Source organism: Olea europaea, chromosome 20 (genome assembly GCF_002742605.1).
Source record: "Olea europaea var. sylvestris chromosome 20, O_europaea_v1, whole genome shotgun sequence".
Classification (NCBI taxonomy): Eukaryota; Viridiplantae; Streptophyta; class Magnoliopsida; order Lamiales; family Oleaceae; genus Olea; species Olea europaea.
In genome coordinates this window covers 14,637,103-14,656,675 of record NC_036256.1, presented here as the reverse complement: position 1 = coordinate 14,656,675, position 19,573 = coordinate 14,637,103, and the positions used below count along the sequence as shown (strand labels likewise).

The 19,573-nt window shown below is 33.9% G+C and overlaps 2 protein-coding genes across 3 annotated transcripts; both read right to left on the bottom strand.

Annotated features, from left to right (window-relative positions):
- Positions 1-121: 121 nt before the first annotated feature.
- Positions 122-7,564, bottom strand: LOC111369754 (BRCA1-associated RING domain protein 1-like). 2 transcript variants are annotated; one of them, XM_022991395.1, is made up of 14 exons: positions 7,413-7,564; positions 7,082-7,135; positions 6,924-6,994; positions 5,743-5,838; positions 5,404-5,648; positions 5,245-5,334; positions 4,143-4,382; positions 3,875-3,975; positions 3,352-3,538; positions 3,144-3,253; positions 2,561-2,651; positions 1,690-1,855; positions 937-1,055; positions 122-655 (listed from the first exon to the last, which is right to left on the bottom strand). In XM_022991395.1, exons 1-14 carry the CDS (start codon positions 7,499-7,501, stop codon positions 299-301), a joined length of 2,016 nt encoding a protein of 671 aa, XP_022847163.1. In that variant the 5' UTR covers positions 7,502-7,564; the 3' UTR covers positions 122-298. The 2 variants fall into 2 exon arrangements, with proteins under 2 accessions (XP_022847163.1, XP_022847162.1); XM_022991394.1 differs by having other exon boundaries at positions 5,245-5,648.
- A 2,837-nt stretch (positions 7,565-10,401) lies between these two features.
- LOC111369753 (protein NRT1/ PTR FAMILY 5.2-like) lies at positions 10,402-13,345 on the bottom strand. Its single transcript, XM_022991393.1, has 4 exons — positions 13,178-13,345; positions 12,719-12,936; positions 11,683-12,254; positions 10,402-11,516 (listed from the first exon to the last, which is right to left on the bottom strand). Exons 1-4 carry the CDS (start codon positions 13,290-13,292, stop codon positions 10,619-10,621), a joined length of 1,803 nt encoding a protein of 600 aa, XP_022847161.1. The 5' UTR covers positions 13,293-13,345; the 3' UTR covers positions 10,402-10,618.
- Positions 13,346-19,573: the final 6,228 nt, after the last annotated feature.

The window sequence follows — 19,573 nt, the reverse complement described above, 5'->3', positions numbered from 1 at the left end:
ATATGTTTACAGAGGCAGAATATGAGAACTGAACAACTGTTTAGACTAGTACCAAAAAAAATCATGGTGCATAGAGAGAAACCAATCAACAAAAATTACAGTAATTTTCAGCAAAATAAAATGAATCCAAAATTTTTTTTTATTATTCCACATTTCAAGATGAAAAATGAACATTTCAGCCAATCCATTTGATTCGACACAATTAGAAAGCATTTCTAACACATGACAATCTAGATTACATCGAAATAGAACATCCAAATAGATGGAATCATTCATTGTAAGTTGACATCTTTAACTACTAGACAGCCTGATCAGAGGGAGAAGGCAATAACCTACAAGCAGCTATAGTTTCTAGAATCCACGTGTGCGGAATGACTAGGGAACCAATTTTGGTGGCTAAATTATTTGCGTCTTCAAATCTCTGTAGCAAAGACGAACTTGCTTCTTCTGCAAGGCATCCTTGTGGGGAATCTTGATTATAAACAACCAAAAGTGTAGAAATCGCTTGCTCATTATGTCTTTCTGCAATCATTTGTTCCATGTTCTCAATAATGGTACCTCCACCAACTGTAACTAATTCTAGGAGGTCGTTCTTGTAGGCTGGCACAAAATCCCCGCTAAAATAAAACTGAAAACCATCAAAAAGCTTTGGTGCCTGTGCAACAAATAAAGAAAATATTCAGCATATAATGCCAACTTTCTAGTTATGATCACATCTACCAAATTGTGTTTTAAAAGAAATTTAGTGAACATAGAGCAAGATTGGTTACATTCTCAATTAAAAAAAAAAAAAAAAGACCGACATTTTTTCTATATCTAGATTCACATGGTTGGTGGAGTCCAGGGACATATATGATTAACGATAAAATATTTATAACAGCTGGAAAAAGCATCAATAACCAGCAAAATATTCTTGAACAGAATCATGATTCTTACGTTAGTTGATGCCCTAAGTCTGCCATTTTTGGGGCCATCACAACAACCATGATTGTCCATATTGACTTCATAAGGTTCTTCATTAACAGGACGATTTGCTTCCATGCAAGCTTTTAACCCTGTAATGTAAGAGTTACTCACAAAACATTAGACGAATCCAGACCAAAAAAGCAAATATCTAATTGCATTCTTCGAGATTTTCTTGGTCTATTGTGGAGCATCTATTCAATTATGTCCCAGTCTATTGTACACCGTGAATAATTCAGTAAGTCAAGGAATTAAGTATAAGATTTATTGGGTCTCCAAGAGCAAAAGCGTAAACAGTGAATAAATGCCCCTCAGCAGTCACCTTCCAGAGAATATCCTAGTTTTCCAAAATAACTAGAAAGAGAGGCAATGCACTCTTTGTTTGAGTGGCGCTTGATTCATAAAGAATGAATCTTTTGAAATCAAGTTATATGGGCCTTTTAAACTAATACCAGGCCACATGTCTCAAGATATGGAAACATTCTATCAAAGAGTCATGCCTCTTGGACTGAAAATCCTAGCTGTTCTTTAGCAAGATACTGTTAAATCATTGCTATTACCCAAACAAGCATTAAACAAATGCTTGGACACTCTTCTATAGTTTAGATATTTTTCTATTGCTTTAATTGTAATTACAATTCATTTTACAACTTTTTTAGTTGACGAAATGGTAAAACTAAAATAATATAATTATATGCCATAAACGAAATGGTATATAGAGCTTACAATCAATTGTAAGGATCCATCTTCCATTCAAAATTGCCATGAGAACTTTTAAAGTTCTACTGAATGCACCCTTCTCATCTGTGGCTGCAATGACGTGGGTAACATCTGGGCTCCAGGACTTGGACACAGTTCCACCACACAAGGTAGCAAATTTGAACAGCAAATGCTGCATACCATTAATCAAAATAGTATGACAATTATGTTATTAAAATTTTTTTACATGGCCGTATACAGTCAAGAATTCCAACAAAAATGACCATTATCCAAGAAGATAAATTGATACTAACCAATGCAAAACATGTTTTTTTATTCTAATATAGATATCCACAGTGCCAAAATTTTAACAAATTATGAACATTTTTCTCTCAGGTGAATTTGCATATAATGCATTTCAATACCATCTTTTGGTATGCATATTGAGGAAAAGATTAAGTGCCTGTTTGGCCTTCTTTAAAATTATAAATTGTTTACTACAATATTATTCTCCACCACACATTTACACAATAAAATATTCTACACACAAATCAATAAAATTTCGTTATTTTTTAACCACACATTCTCCAAAAAAATACTATTCAAAACTCTTTAATTTTCCATATAATGGGTGACAAACAGAGGCTAAATGTAGCATTCGTTTGGCTTCCATTTTTTCAAAACTCATTTTTAACCATATATTCTTGCATAAAATAATTCACACGTGACCCTAAAATTTTTTCTTATTTTTTAACCACATATTCTTCAAAAAACACTATTCCGAAATAAATTTTCATTCCAAGAACGAGGTTTAAACACTGTTAGCCAAATAAAGTCTTGTGGTTGTCCAATTTTTTTCAAACTATACACATTGTAAAGTAACCAACAAAATACCAACCTTCTCTTTGGAAGACAGGGAAGACCCACAAAAAACCAATTCCTTTGGCCCATTAGGAGAGGTTGCCCAAAAGTTCAACTTAACAGAAGATCTGTATGCAAAACAGAAACGTATCCATAAATTAGAAGTGATTAATAATGGTGATCTCAGTTCTCGTTATACAAGACATTACTAGATCAGTACACTTAAGAAAGATAAAAGACCAAGTATTTCTTTTTATATTATCTCTTTGAAGCCATGGAAACTGAAAAAAGAATGAGTTCTTTAGTGGACGCAACCATTGCAAAGCACAATTGCATTGGCAATGCTTTAGAAAAGGTGTCAAGACTATATATAAGCAGGCAGATTTTTTTTCATGTTCGGCCACTTAGAACTCCTACTATGTCTCCGACATTGCTCAAAACAAGTGAATTTTGTTTTAATAAATTAACAGATGTGTTTGTAGAGCAGATAGAGAGAGATTGCAATCGATAGAATAAGATTTTTCTCAAAAGCAGCTATGTTTTATATTTGGTACCTATTGTTTATACCAATTGATAAAAAGAAGTTATGTATAAAAAGATAATCATGAAAAGCCTCCTACATTCGAGCGGACGCTGAATAATGTTCACCATGCTTCTGCTTTTTAGAATGGGACTTCTCACTTGGAAATTTAGTAGATTTGTGAACTGGACATAGCATTAGAAAGTCATCCTGCAAATATGTTTTGACAAAAAAAAAAAAAAAGGTCAGTCTAGAGATTATAGGACTCATTATCACAAAACAATTCAAATTTATTAAAGTTTACGTACACAATCCCATCTGCAGCCTGGGATTTCTACTGCACAAGGCACATGATAACTTCGCCTGCAGGACTTAGCAAAGCAGCCAAGAGCTGCTCCCTTCAGCCCACATCTGCTGCACTTCAGCTTAGCAGCTCTTGCCAGTTCAGGCTCCAAATTCTTAATAGTTTCTCCTGCATAATATACCTGAGGGGACCTGCAATAAGAAACTTATGAGAACAAAAGTACAGCAAGGTCTAATATTTGTATTTACAGAATGGTCTTCCATTTGCAAATACTTTTTTGAGTAATGAGTTAACATTGAACCTTTTAAGAAACATACCTGTATCTCTGGAAAGAGAGCAGGTTATTTTAACAGTTACAGATACTCTTGTTCTAAAAATATCATAAATGATCATTTCAACCCAAAAACTTTTCATTGAAATTTAAATTTAAATTTTACATTAATTGTTATAGGTTATTGTTACAGTTTGTTATCAGTATTTATCAAGACCCAGCTCGGAATACCAGGCTGATCCCACAAATGTCATACCATTCTATGCATTTACTGTGAACAGGGATGGCCCTGGAAACAGTAATTAGGCTTCCTGTTACCTCCTTTCCATCTGCATAGTGAAGCATTGGTCCTGTACCCTACAATAACCAATTAAAATGGTGAAGAAATTATTAATTTTGAAGACTATATCAAAGAAAATGGATACACTTCATATCTTCATCAACATTATGCTAATTTTTATAGAAGTTAAATAATAAAATATAATTAATGGAACTTGGGGAGATAATTTAGGTCTAACACTTACATCTGTGATCTTGGAAGAAAGGCAGAAGGCACAAACGTTTCCATTCACATCTGATGCATCAAAGATTGCAGGTGGTGGAATGACAGTACTATTTTCCTTAAACTTAGGTTCCTCGTTACAGTCAGAAACTGCTAAATTATGAGGAATAATCTGACTGTATCCAGTTCTTCGTAAAACTTCCCCTGACAGACCATAACTTAGCTTCTTTTGTCTCTTGGCTTCCCTTGTCAGGAATGATTCCTGATAAATTATAGATGCATGATATGGTAACACATCAGTTGAGCATATGTTCACAATAGGTTTTACGTTGACTTAAGATTCTAACAAATGCTTAAACAAGATGCTAGTTGAATTTTGTCGTCAAGCACGTGAAATCATGATAACCTATACCATGCAATAATAAAGCAGTTCTTTAGTTCTCAGTTCTCAATGCATGTGGACATTAAAAGATGAAAAGTTAAACTACACATGGACAGAGGTGATTCCTCTGCCTATTCTCCGGAAGAGTACCATTTTTTTCAGTTGGGTTTTCAATTTGGTCTAATAAGCATTTTAACTTCCTGAACATGGAACGCCACCATGAACAGCATGAGTATCAGAATGTGGACATCGAAGTAGTCGGACATACGATTATAAATTAAAGTTTCAGTGGATAGAAACGTCATGTAGGGCTTTAGACCAAGGAAAGAGGACAAGAGTACTCCATAATTCCAAGGGATATTGAAGTTAACTCATATCGATTTTCTAAAACAACTGGAAAGCTATTTCAATATGACCAATATTCAATTGGAAAGAACAATCTCATGATCAAAGTCCTGACAAGTCGATCATTTTACAACAATTGAGTTTGTTTTCATGGTGTATAAATTCTACTGATGGGTAGTAAGTTCTATTACGAGAGTAGGAAAAATGTTCATAGTTATTTCCTTCTGAGATTTTTACTCTAACAATTCACCCAGCAATCAATATTGTGGTTAACAGATGAACCCAACTTGTGTTACCTTGAATTCAATTGATAAAGGAATGATGCAGCAAGTTGAATAATCGAAGGAAATTTTGTACTTCCAATTATACTTAGATGAAATGAGGGTTTGAATCTTACCCCATTTCTACTACCTATATCATCAGTGCAAACATCTGCATCTTTGGCATCACTAAAGGAAGGAGAGCCACCAGGTGAAAATTCCAAAACCTGATTCACATCTAGTTCTTCAACACTGTTCATTTTGTCATTCCAATCAGTAGACTGCAATGGAGATACCTGATTGCCAACTTTGAAAAGCATGTCACATCCACCTTGCTTCTCAAATTCTCCATTGCTACCATCACTTAATTGCACGCTTTTGTCAGTTCTCTCAGATGAATCAGTTCCATTAAGAACACAGTTGATAAATGAAGCATTGGACTTCTTATTTCCTTCTCGATGTGCAGCTTCGTTGGGCTTCCTTCTCAAATTTATGTCTGAAGTTAATACTGAAACTGGGGAATTTCCTGATTTTCCAGCATCTAGGGTGATCCAAGAGTTGCACAAAATTAGAGAGGTCAAATATAATCAAGAATTCTAGAAACCATTCTTCGTAAGGGATTTCGGCGTAATTACCAGAAGAAAAGAGCGGGGAAATAGTTGCATTGAAAGTAGCATCCAAGCTTCTGTAAACGGCTACAATATTCTCCATAAATGGAGTAGGCCTCCTTTCTGTACCATTCCATCAATTAATGTTGGAAAATTTCAAAAAATACAAATATCGATGCTAATCTTTAATGCAAGAAAAATGCCTATATTGTGTGCTACATCCAGTTAGTTAATGCTATCATGATAAGAAAGAATTACATATATACTTTCCTGCTAATTGTAAGATAATAGAATAGTTAATTTTGGCAATTTACATAACGATTACTGACATAGATATATGCTCTTGAACACTTGCATAAAACGTTAATGGATGAGAAATTTGTGGAGATGGATACTACTATCAACTTTTCTGGCATAAATTTTTCTTACTATTATAAACATAATGCTGCACAGAACCATTTTTATGGGATCTCTACAAAAAAGTATGGACCTGAGAGAGCATTGTGGAAGCTGGACTGTTATATTCTAGAGTACTATGCTAATGACCTGCTGCACACCATAGCAAGTTCTTGGGACCAATATGAATCACCTTAAAGAAATTATTCTAATTATATCTCATACATTTTTATCATTGCAAATTAATGTCTAGAAATAATGAAAGCCTGTGTAATACAGTGGACTCAAAAGAACCCGTTGAAAATGAGTAAGGTGGAATTAATTATTTTGAAGAAGCTGAATAGTTATTCGAGACTTTCTGTAATTAAGCCAGATATGTTTGAGAAGACAATAAGCTTTACCATTATATTACTAGCGAAGAAAGTATCAAGTATAACCCAAAAAATCTATGTAACAGTATAAAAGTATGCCATAATACAAAGAAAAATAAGCAGCTTGATTTGGATAATGTTATAGATATCTAAAATATAATAAGAATAGTTGTCACATTGTATTAACGGAAACACATTTGTTTTTATTAATTTTGAAAATACTTCAAATTTTACTGTGGAAGAATTCACACTGTGCATAGCTACTGCTAGATCTAACACATAATACTGGTTGTGTAATTTGACAGAACAATTAAAACTAATAATGAACGATTATGCAATCATAATGAAAACCCCAGATAATCTATAATAATCGGATTATTAATCTCTTGTTAAACTTATAAAGCCTAAATTAATGGAAGCTAGAAATTAGAAACTTAATACCTCGATCAGTATAATGATTTTGACACGCAGGGCACTCTGATCCAAATTGGTTTGACTTTGGGATGCAGAATCTACACAAACAGAAACACATAATTATATTAAGAAAAAGGAGACAAAATTAAGAAGAAGAAGAAGAAATAAAGAAAGAAAAAATTTACTTGCAGAATATGTGGTTGCAGGGAAGCAAAATGGGCTTATCTAGCAAGTTCAGACTGCAATACAAACAAGCAAAATCCATGAGACAAAACCCCTTTAATGAGACGGAATGGACAGAACTAAACAATAATTAAAACGAAAAATAACCAAACATATTCTTTGTCTAATCCTGTCTACTTACTACTACCAACAAAAATCCCATCTCGTAATTGAAATGGACAGAACGCGGTAAAATTAAGAAAGATAGGCAAGTGATGAAATTTTTCATTGTACGGTTTGATCTTGTCTAACATACAAACATATTGCAAGAAAAATGGCAAATGTTGAATATACCAAAGGGGGCATTTGAGCTCAAGACCAAGTTTTTGGAGATGAAAAGCCCAAGGATTCAGCAATGGTACCATTTTCTGAGTCTCCAACATTGATTTTTTCAGTTGGGTTTGAGGATTTTGACAAAATTAAAGATTCTGAATACACTGTGTATGTGTGAAGCAAAAATCTGCTACTGCCCATATGTAATGTCAAATTGAAATGGACGCACGGTTGTGATTCACTGCGTGGCGAATCTAACGGTAGATTTGGTGTCATCGAATTTTTCGAACTTGGCGCTAAGCCATCAATATTGGCGGGTTTGCCCGGGAATTTAACTCCCGCCATGTTCGTTTCGTCAATGGTATATATGGAATTAAGAAAAGATAAAGGGGGCAAATGTGGACAAGGAATTGGTTTTCCTATTTTTAATAGCTACTAAAAAGTAATTATATTCAAACAACAATTTTGATTTTTTGAATCACATTTTAATTGTTTTTACTATTTAAGGTTCTTAATATTTGCTAATATAGCCCCTGTTTGTTTCTCATTTTTGGAAGAACAAAAATGAAAAATATAGCCATTAGAGCCCACATAAAATATAGAAATTCAAATTTTGTGACTTGATATGATGGCTAACGGTCATATTTTTCATTTTAATGAAGAAAAAATGAGAAACAAACAGTGACATAATATTGACAATTTAATCACTTACTAAAAAATTAAGACCAGCCCAAAAAAATAGGGAAAATAGTAGAGTTTTCCCTAACTTTTCAAGTTATTTTCATTTAGATGCCCGACTTCCAAAAGTGCATTTGTGTGATCATGTATCCAACATTTTAATTTTTGGGGGGTGCAAACTTGGTGTACAGCCCCCTCTAGTGGTGTCCACGAATTGAGTCGAGTCGACTCAATTAAAATGGTCCTAACTTTTTAACGAACTCGAGCCAAGCTTTTGCTTAGCCAAAAAATCTAGGCTCAGGCCTTATCGAGTCGAGCCGAACAGGCTCTGTTCTTTTTATTAATATTAATGTTGCTTAAAAAAAGCACTCGACTGCCTAAAAAAAGGTAATCGAGTGCTTCTTGCTATTGTCATTACAATTTTTTTTTTATTGTTTTAATAAAAAAAACTCGCAAGCCACATGAGTTGGCTCGAGCTTGGCCAAACACCCCAAAATGGGGCTCGACCCAAGCTCGAGGCAGACCGGTTCAACCTGAGTTCGATTGCCATCCCTAACCCTCTCACATGGGGGCAGGGCCAGCACTTTAATTGAGCGTGGACACCTCCCCTCATGTGTGGGGAGTTACGAGGGGCTTTATTCTTAATTTTATTATACAGTTGAGTCTTAGATGCCATTTTTAGTCAAACAAGATGTTCCAATTGATAAAGATATTAAGTTTAAGTACTTTTTTGTGCCCCCATTATTTGTGAGTAATATATTATGAAATAATGATTAATGTTAAAATGTATAGTTAGAAAAAAAGGAATTTTTTTTATTTACGTGTAATATTATTTTAATGAAGAATGTGTGGCTGAAAATGAGTATTGTTAAAAAAATAATGTGATAGCGTGGTAGACAAATGAAGCCTAAATCTCATACTACATATGTCAAATATTTAATAAAAAAATAATTAGGTGTGCACGTGAAGAGGAGTATTAAATATTAAATTTAACTAAATAAATGAACAATTCTTAAATAAACCTCTTAGATCGAAGTGCTTAGTGGTGTATTAATTATTAAATTTAAATAAATAATTCTTTAGTAAACCACTTAGATCGAAGCGCTTAGTTGACTTGTCAAATGATTGATGGTGTGACATAGAGTAGCACAAAATTGAGTATATCCACATCGAGAATAAATGAAATTTTGAAGAAATGAGCCTTGTTATTTGTTTTATTGATCTTCTAAATCAGTGAAATGATTTAAAATGTAACTTATTTATTTTTGTTGATACAACAATACAACAATATCACTCTAAAGTCCATAAGTTTGGTCAATCAAATGATGACGACCGAATGTTATAAAGTATTTAGTTTACCCTTTAGCGCTCACCGATTGACTTTTTGAGATAGTTGAAATTCAATACCGACAAGTGAATTATAAATTTGAGTCACAAAAAATTCATGTTTAGCTAACTTTCAATTTCATTTAAAGAAATTTTTTTAAACCCATTTTGCTTTAACAGTTTATATTACGATAGTAGCATGTAGTTAGAAGTAATTTCTAGCTAGCCTAAGTTTTATGCTGACTTTTCAAAACGGTCCCAATTTTTAAAATATGAATGAACAGTAATTGATTTATTGTAGTAGGGATAATAGAAATAGATAATAGGGAATGAACATAGAGTTACAGTAAATTACTTGTTTAAGTCAATAATTAAAAGCAATAAAGCAATCGCATTAATTTCATTTTTGTGGATGAACAGTAGAAATAATTAAAGGCTCGTTTCAATGGAAAATTGCTGAACGAGTTTAACTACAGTAGGGAACCAGTTAAGTGTGAAAGCTCTAGCTCAAGATGAATAATAATATTGGCATCCTCTCTTCTAAGGTAAAGGGGATCTGTGTCATTATCCCGTAATTAACCATAATTAGGTTGGGACCAAAATGAAAGTTTGATATTCAAGAAGAGATTGTTGGGGTGTAAAATAGTCAGCTCTTAATATTTTCTTTTATTCCAATTGATATAACAAGTACAATACGTTTAGTCAGACATGTCGTTATTTAGCATGGAATTTGTGTTGGCCTACGAGAGTGACCTCTTAGATTTAGCCCCCCGTTTGAAAACAATTTTTCACTCTCGAATGGTAAAATTTTTAACTGTTATTTTACTATTCTAATTGTCAATTTTGACTTCTTTACTCAAAAATGGACATACTTTTTTCTCTAACGGCCAAAAAATCAATTCGCATAATCCTTACCGAGCAGGCACTTAGTTACAGCTTGTGGAGATGCCATTGAGAACAAGATCAAATGGTAGCATAAAGAAGCAATGAATTTTTGGTCATAGTGTGAGATAAGACACTGCCATATGATGTACAACATTTAATACTATCTACTTACAAAACAAGCCATGAATTTGTGAATCTTATTCTTGTGTTACAATGTGATCTAAACTGTTATATTGCGGAAATACATTTGGATACAATGAAAAAATAGAAGAAAAGGAAAACCATAAACATGCTCAAGAACAAAAACTTGGAAAATTTCATGGGATATTTTGATATTTCTATGAGCTTGCTTTATCATCCAACGTTATTTCCTCCGATCGAGTGCACTTGATCGATCGAGCCTCGATTGCTCCATGCAACTCCGTTTCGGTATCCCCCAGTTCTGTATTGTAAACAAAGAGTTTTGCAACTAACAGAAAGTAAAGTAAGTTGAGAAAGCATAGCACAGCAAAAAATGCATAATAATAGTCCAAACGAGAGACGTTTAGGTTGTCCAAAATCCATCCTTTGCCACGTTTCTCGGTAATGTCAGCCACAGTTTTCAGCAGAAAACTACTTATGAAGTATCCAACTCCAAAACTAGTCGTAAAATAGGCAGTTCCGAGGCTTTTCATGCCTTCAGGTGCTTGATCATAGAAGAACTCGATTTTCGCAACTTCTACGAAGGTATCAGCTACCCCCATTAGAGCAAACTGTGGTAGAAGAATGAAGATCGAAAGAGGAACGATTTGATTTTTCTCAAAGATTTCGTTCTCTTTAGCAACCCTTAGACGCCTTCTTTCTGCTAAACAAGCAGTTACCATGACTATGATATGCAACACGAGGCCGATCCCAAACCTCTGCAACATGGTGATCCCTCTAGGATTCATCGTGTATCTTCGTACAAAGGGAACGAAGACCCGGTCATATAGTACGATGCTGGACAACATGAAAATAGTAACAAATGCTGAGAGACATCCTGGTGGAATTTTGAAATGGGGACCAATGCTTCTTTCCAAAGTTGTGCCTTGTTTGATAAAGAGAGTGTTTGTCTGTGCAAACATAACAGCAGGAATGAAAGTTGCAAGCAGAATTGGAATCATTTTTATCATTTGTTTGGTTTGTTCAACTTGTGTCACCGGACATAACATCCATGGTGAATTTTGCCCGATTTCGACTGCTGCTTTATCCAGGAGGCTGCAGAAAGTGAAATGACAGTGAGTTACCTTTAAAACCGACTTTGAAAGAGGAGGGTAGTAATGTGCTTATAAGCCCATAAGATGGACCTTCCACAAGAGACGTGGGACTTATAGTATTTGTTATACATGCTAAGAAGACTTAAGAATAGGAGAAAAATGTGCACCTGAGAGAATTGGTGTGGTCAATTCTAAACATGCCAGGTTTGGAGTACTCTTCCAAGCTCAGCTCATAAAGTTCCTTTGGTTCGTCAGGGACGACTACCTTCCACTTCCTTGTGGTGGCTACGAGCACCCTAGCCATTCGATTCAACGGGCTATCAGATGGGGGTTTGTGTCTATAATAACGTGTACCCACAATGAAGAAAAGTATCGATACTGTGAGCCCAAGTGTAGGGAGACCATAGCCAAGTTCCCACCCCACATTGTCTTGAATGTAAATAAGAAAAGTATTGGAGAAAAGGGTGCCAAAGAAGACACTAAACATCCACCAGTTGAAGAATGAGAGCTTTTGTAACCTTTCTTTAGGCTCAAAATCATCAAATTGGTCTGCTCCCATCGTGGAGATATTGGGCTTTGTTCCACCTGTTCCAACTGCAATTATGTATAATGCACAGTAGAAGATGCCGACTTGAAATGTTGAGGCGTGTCTATCACAATCCGCCTCCTTTACTTGGTGCTCACAAGACGGAGGCCTCAGTCCGGGCAATGAAACGGCTAGCGTCAATAAGCACATTCCCTGTTACAAGGAATGGAAATATGACCAAGAGTTGTTTTCCCCGGTCTTATAAGGATTTCGTGGTCGTGTTTAAATGATTATACTAATGGTGTAAGCCGAACTATATAATACGAGAGAATGTTAAAAGAGAGAAAGAGAGTAAAACCATGTCCATTTTAGTGTCCAATCGTGTTTAAAGCTGTGTACTTTGAATAAATCAGTGTGATTAATTCTTGACAGAATTTTTACAAGGAACTCACAAAGGCATCAGCCTCACTTGAATAAACAGTGCTAAAAAATTAACCCACCTACCTCCATGTGAGGTGTCGAAAATACCAAGCAAAACTAGTGTATTTTTACATTATCTTAAAAGCATGATCCGATAGATTAAGCAAATCTTGTTCATTATATTGTCTAGTTGTTCGTGTATAGCTTGCACGATGAAAATACACCTTGAGAATTGAGATAAAATGAAATCGAAGTACCACAAGGTAAATGACTGATGCAACGATGAAAGTCCAGTATCGACCAAGAAAAGTGTCAGCAATATAAGCACCAAGAAGGGGTGTCAACGATACAGTACCAACCCAGTTGGTGACACTGTTTGAAGATGTGACAGTGCCTTCATGGAGCTTCCGTGTCAAATAAATTACTAAGTTTGATGCAATCCCATAATATGCCATCCTCTCAAAAATTTCATACCCTGTAATAACACAATGAGGGTCCATAAATTCTATTCTAAATTCTCATACTCAAAACAAAAGATCTAACTTGCAAAAAAGAGTTCTGCTTCTATTAGCACACGAAACTATGAAGCAAAACTTCTGCGTTTAAATCTAATCATTCTCAGTTTGTAGAAAATCTAAAGCAAACCTTGATAAAATGATATCATGGAACGTATAGAATCGAATAGTAGGTAGACCCTACCAGTTATTTTTACTTACCAACAAAGAAATAACAAGCTTTCCATTTGCCAGTGTTTGATCTGAGGATAGGTCTACCTTTTAGATCAACAGTCCCGTCCTGTGTGTAATCAATGCCTTTCTCTTCCATCTTCATCGTGGAAGTATGAAACAAATCTAGAAAGGAGATGGAGAGAATGAGAAATTATATGTGTAAAACTTGTAAAATTTGGAAGCAGTAGGCATATTGAATATATATATATATATATATATATAGAGAGAGAGAGAGAGAGAGAGAGAGAGAGATTATTAGTGTAGGAGTTGAGCATGGACAAGTCATAAGTTGTAAAACGTGAAGAACAGGAGGTATATTATTATTATTAAATAGTTTAGTGTTAGAAACATCTGTCTGAAAAAAAAGGATACTCCATGCTTTTTTTTCCCTCTTTTTTCAGATTTTAAGCAAGTTAAATTGCATTTTCAACAATATTTGTCTACAATTTAATATTCTTTGAACATTTCCTTTTGATATTTATAGGAATCGTGTACCATAAGTCAACTCAGTAATTGGTAGTTTGTAAAGTTAATTCCTGATATTTTGGATCAGTTTATGAGTCTTTGAGTAACGCTTTCAACATTATAGTTTTGTTTTCTAGATGATAAAAACATATCCCATTTTCAAACACAACTAAGTAATTAATATTTTATGGTGCAAATAATTAGGCTGCCAAATAAGGAAAAGAAAGCAAAAAATGACAATGAAATGCAGCCAAGTTATTCACAATATACTTATATAAGTTAATATGCAATCGCCAATAACAAATAATAGCGAGTGAAATCTTATTTATAATGAATTTAGAGTCGATTAGATGAATTCTATTTTTCACTTAATTTAGTATTTCACTATATAGGATCAGTGAATATAGTACATTTATAATATCATAAAGTTGTCTTGTCAAAAATTTCAATCGTTAGTTCTTCGGGCTTGTTTGATATGCAACAATTTTCAATTTTCGACAATCTTTTATAAGATTGGACTATCTTTTTCTCTTTAATAGTGCTTAATATCTCCATTTCGCCTTATCAAATATGTTGTAAATAGATGTATTAAATCGGCTAGGTCCAGGAATTGTGCTAGAAAGTGAAAACAAGTCACAAAATTTTCACACCTCTCTCTCTCTCTCTCTCTCTCTCTCTTAAAGTCCGTTCGATTCAATGGGCCAAGTATGCACTTTGCATTAGTATTATGCTCAGCACACTTGCATTTAACAAAAACTCAATATGTGTACTTGAGGATATTGTTACTTGTTCATATCAAATCTAAGAGTTTAAATTACGATACAATCATTTATTTTTTTTACATTTTTTCATATACACGTTAGATTCATTTTTTCCATCTATGTCATTTACATGCTTTGATACGACTACTTACTTACAACTTAGCCTTGTTTGGGTGCACTTTTTTTGCCAAAATATTTTGATTATAACATCATGGCCCCCATTTTTCGAAATGAAAATAAGTGGAATAGTATTTTTTTGAAAAATAAATGGTTAAAAAAAAAGAAATTTTTTTCGAATTATGTGTAATATTATTTTATAAAAAATTGTGTGGTTGAAAATATAAGAGAAAAAAATAAAATGATATTTGATGGAAGCGAAGTGGGGCCATATCAAATGGTCCTAGGCTCTTGGAAATAAAGCCCCCGTTTGGCCTCCATTTTGTAGAAATGAAAATGGATAGAATAGTATTTTTTTAAAAAATGAATGGTTAAAAAAGAAAGAAAAGTTTTCGATTTATGTGTAATATTATTTTATGTAAGATTATGTGATTGAAAATAAAAGAGAGAAAAATAAAATGTAATAAAATAAAAATGAATGGGGGCCAAAACGGGGGCAAAGCTGCACTTTGAGCGTACAACTTTGCTATAGGTGTGTTATGTCGACAAATTCCCAAATTTCCCGTGTAAGCATAAATGCTTTGCCGGTTTTGTTGATTCAACCAATAAAGAATACTAAAGAAAATTCAACAAGTAGGTTACCGTACACTTCGGTCAACTTCTAGCCAAATTAGACAGCTTTGTTGACTTGCTTCTTACACTTGGAATCTGCTCCAACGGTAAGAAAAATTAATGAAAATCTGGGAGAAATTGGTGCCGGACAGGCGCTTAGACTATCGAGAAAGAAAGGATATTATTTATTCATATTCTATAGGAGCACTTCAACATGTACAGATGGAGGCTCACCGAATTGATATGAATGACTCACAGAGGAGTGGAGAGAGAGTTTTTTGGCATTTTTTTTTTTTATCAAAATATGGGGCCTACACACAAGGGAGTACTCTGGTAGAATTCTGTGAGAAAAATTTCTGTACAGATAGAAATATTGATTCATGTTATTTTCAAACATATTGTAATTTCTGTACAAATGGAAATATACACTCCAAGTAACTATCCATAGGTTTTTCCACCTTATAATAAATAAATTCAAAAATTCTCTATCATGTTATTTTCATGGTTCTTGTAGTAAAGCATACATGCCGGATTCCCAATTTTCACTTGAATTTGCACCATATTAACTTTAACACGATATTGGATGATATCCTTTACCCACTCAAATAGTTAGAAATTGCAAGAATTTTATTTATTAACGTCCTTAACATAATTTTGTTAATTAATTAATTAATTCCATGTCAAGGTTTATTTTTTTAGATTTTACAATGACACTAGTCACTAGATAGAAGGTTAACTCTTTTCACGAACATCTCCATAGACATGGAATTATACATCATATAGTTGCACTTGAACCCACAATAAAATGGTGAGACGAAGAAGAAAAATACAACATATTCTTAAATTAGCTAGGGCTTTAGTCCAAATATTTTTCATTTGGGAGCATTTGATTGTATAAATTGTGCACCATAAGTTTGATGCTGGGGCATTGAAGTGTATGTTCTCTTCGTATTCTTGAACAAAGAAATATGTATATTTATTGAATGTGGCTATCGCAAGTTTTGTTACCTGTTGTAATAATAGGCAAGAAAAGAAAATATGACACAATATGAACTAATTGATCACAAACTCAAGAACAAAATAATTAGCGGTGGAAAGAAAAATTCATTACAATATGGAGAAAGAATACAGTAATTTTTTTTTTTTTTTAAATGCTATGTCTAATTTAATCTAAAATATGATATAGAGCCAAATATATATAGAAGTCCAATTTTGGAGTTCCGATTGAAGTAGAATGCAAGAATCAGCTCTCCTAGCATCGAGGCGCTCAACCGCTATTTCTTTTTTCTTTCTAGGCGCGGAGACAAGGCGTTGGGGTGCCCAATCTTGGAAAATATTGCTCCATTGATATTTTTCTTCATTCCTTTGTCTGTATCTTATTCTCTTCAAGTCCAATATAGATTTTTACTTTCAATTGGGCTTTCGAATATAACTTCAACTAGAATTTATCAAATAGACTTCGGATAAGATTCCAAAATGCATTCTAAATAGAATTCTTCTTAAGTCAACTTTAATTAGAATTTTCAATTATGTTTAAAATAGAATTTAGATGACATCCTAATTCTACAAACTCTACCTTCACACAAATTCACTGCCATGAATAAAGTTTAAAGAATCTCCAATTCTACTATAAGGATTAAACTTCAACTCTGTGTCAAAAACACAAAAGAAATTCTCTATCAAAATTTCCAACTTTAAAATATCATCTACCTCTACCACAAAACCCAAAATAGGTTCAAACTCCAAAAACTAAGTAACAAAAGTCTAAGAACTACCTTGGACACCAAAGTTGCTCGAATCACGAATAACCTATAACAGAATCACCACAAAATGCTTCGACAAAAAAATCTTGGCTAGAATCAATACCTTCAACCACATTCAAAACGTATGCAACTATATCTGCATCTTTATACCTATGTAAAGGCAAAATATCACAAACGATTCTGTTTCTAGCAAGTGATTAAAAAAACCACTGGTAATGGTGGTAGCGGAATTATCTATAACTTTCAAACTTGACTTCAATGTATTCATTTAGAGATGTCAATTCGGCTTGAGTGGCTCAAGGCTCAGCCCGGGAAAAATCTGTGTTGGCTCGTCTCGTGGCTCATTGGAATCAAGCCTCAACTTGGGTCAAGCCTCATTTTTGAGTATTGGCCTCGAGCCCGAGCTAGCCTTTGTCGGTCATACCAATACGGGCCATTTTGGCCCATGTTTTTGAAATGAAAAAAGCATTTACAATTGCCTTTAATTTCCGAGGTAGCTATGACTATCTTTACAAACATAAAAATTAGAATTTCAGAAAAAAGAGCTAGCTCGACTCGAAAAATTTTTAAAATAGTTTTTTTGTATCTACTTCTCTTTTTAACAGGAAGCATCTCAAAACTTGTTGCACAAGAGAGTTGGAGATAGGTCGGAATGGGAGTATCCTTTCGACGTAGCTGGCATCAATATTTCTTTTATGCTGGTGCAAATGTTAGATCTTCAATCAGGTACGCATTTGCTGATTTTTGAATTTCTATTGAAAGAGGAAAACTAAAATCGTATTTGTAACATCTTTGGAATGGAGCAAGTAAACATGTTTTTCGTTTTTCATCAATATTGCCCTCATGAGATAAAATTATAAACACTACTTCGAAGTTCAAAATATACTAAAAAATGTTCTTGAGTCATCTTTTCTTAAAATGTTCCCATATAGGTTCTTAGCATTTGATTGCAAGCTTGCCCGTTTATTAGTAACAAAACACCAACATGAATGCATGCTTCCATCCATTTTGCTGTCTACGTGAACTTCCTGTGCCAAATATGACTGCAAGATAAGAAGCATCCTTCTAATCCTTGAAGATGGAGTCAGCCTGTAAAATTGATTACACCATCATATCAAGATAAGGATCTTCAAGTTATTGTTTCGGCAATTTTTTATTTTTAATGGAACTCTTAACAAGGTTTGAATTCCAAAGAATATTGGAACATATATCACAGAAAGAAAATGTCGGGAATCTACTTATATATGCACAGCGAAAAATTAAAATCATTTCCATTTCCACCGAGGATTCCTTTATGTTTAGATAGAAATCGTGATAAAGATTGTACCTTTGAAGAATTCTGCAAACCTGTTGCTTTTCTTTTCGTTCTAGCAATCTTGATTCGCCACTTATAGCTGTCCAATTGTCCAGCCTCCAACGATAATCCACACAGAGAACAAGATTGCAGCTTCTAGGGTTTTTCCTTTTGTGCCAGCAAGAATTATGAAAACCATATGGATTTCAAACTCTAACTATGTATTTATATAAAACCAAACAGGCTCGGCCCATTTCGATCCAATATTTAATTAATTCATTTAATTAAATCCGGTCCGTGAATTAATTAATCCAATTAATTAATTCGGGGCTATAAATAACCAATCAAATTAATTAATTTTATGCAACGATTGGATGAATTAATTAATTGGCAATTTGCAATCTTCCAATTCTCTTTTGTGTGTGACCAATCAGATTCCTGACACGATGCCTAACGACGTAAAATATTATTTTGATCTAATCAAAACTGATAAATTAAACACCCTTTTAATTTATCACAAATTCACACTCGCCATCCCAGATTGACATCTAGCAATGTATCAGGGCAATACATGTGATGGAAAATCTCACGTGGTGTGACAAAACCAAAACTGGTCGTTTACCATGAAACTATAATCCCTTCGTCAATATGAACCGATCAACTACGAGATATTGAAGTGTGTCAATCTCGATTATCGATCATATCTTTCATTCTACTATTAAGCCAATATGAGTCGAAAACTCCTTTTCGACTTATATGTATACTTTGGTCAAGGATTTCGTTATTGACTTAATCGAACGAAATGCAGATTACAATCTCTTACTATCTAAGAGTGATGAATCATCTATTGCTCATTCACAACCTTCATATGGTTCTTGACATACCCGAACGATGTTGTATTAGTGGCCCTTGGCAGAGCAACATCCAACACCGTCAAAGCATGACTATCCTCATACAAAGCACTATGATGACCTCAAGTCATAGGATCAATTCCACTATCGAACGTTAGAGATTAACCACTGACACTCAGATAGTTATCCATGTGGAATCTCTTAGCGGATCTCCAATGTTTTGTTCTATAACAAAACATCCATGTGTTCATTTAAGTATTATCACACTTTAGCTTGTGAGATCGGCTACTTACTTCACAAGTCAGAAATGCCACACGTGATGGTCTATCCGTAATAACGATATCCGTATCTCGTTTTACTTATGACCACGAATGATTTAAAATTCAATCAGATGTAATTTGTATATCACAATCACAACTCCTTGTGATTAATAAATTATGAAGATTTGAATCTACGAACTCTATTAGTTATTTAATTGTCTATTAATTAAATAATTGATCTGCCATTAAATTGCATTAATT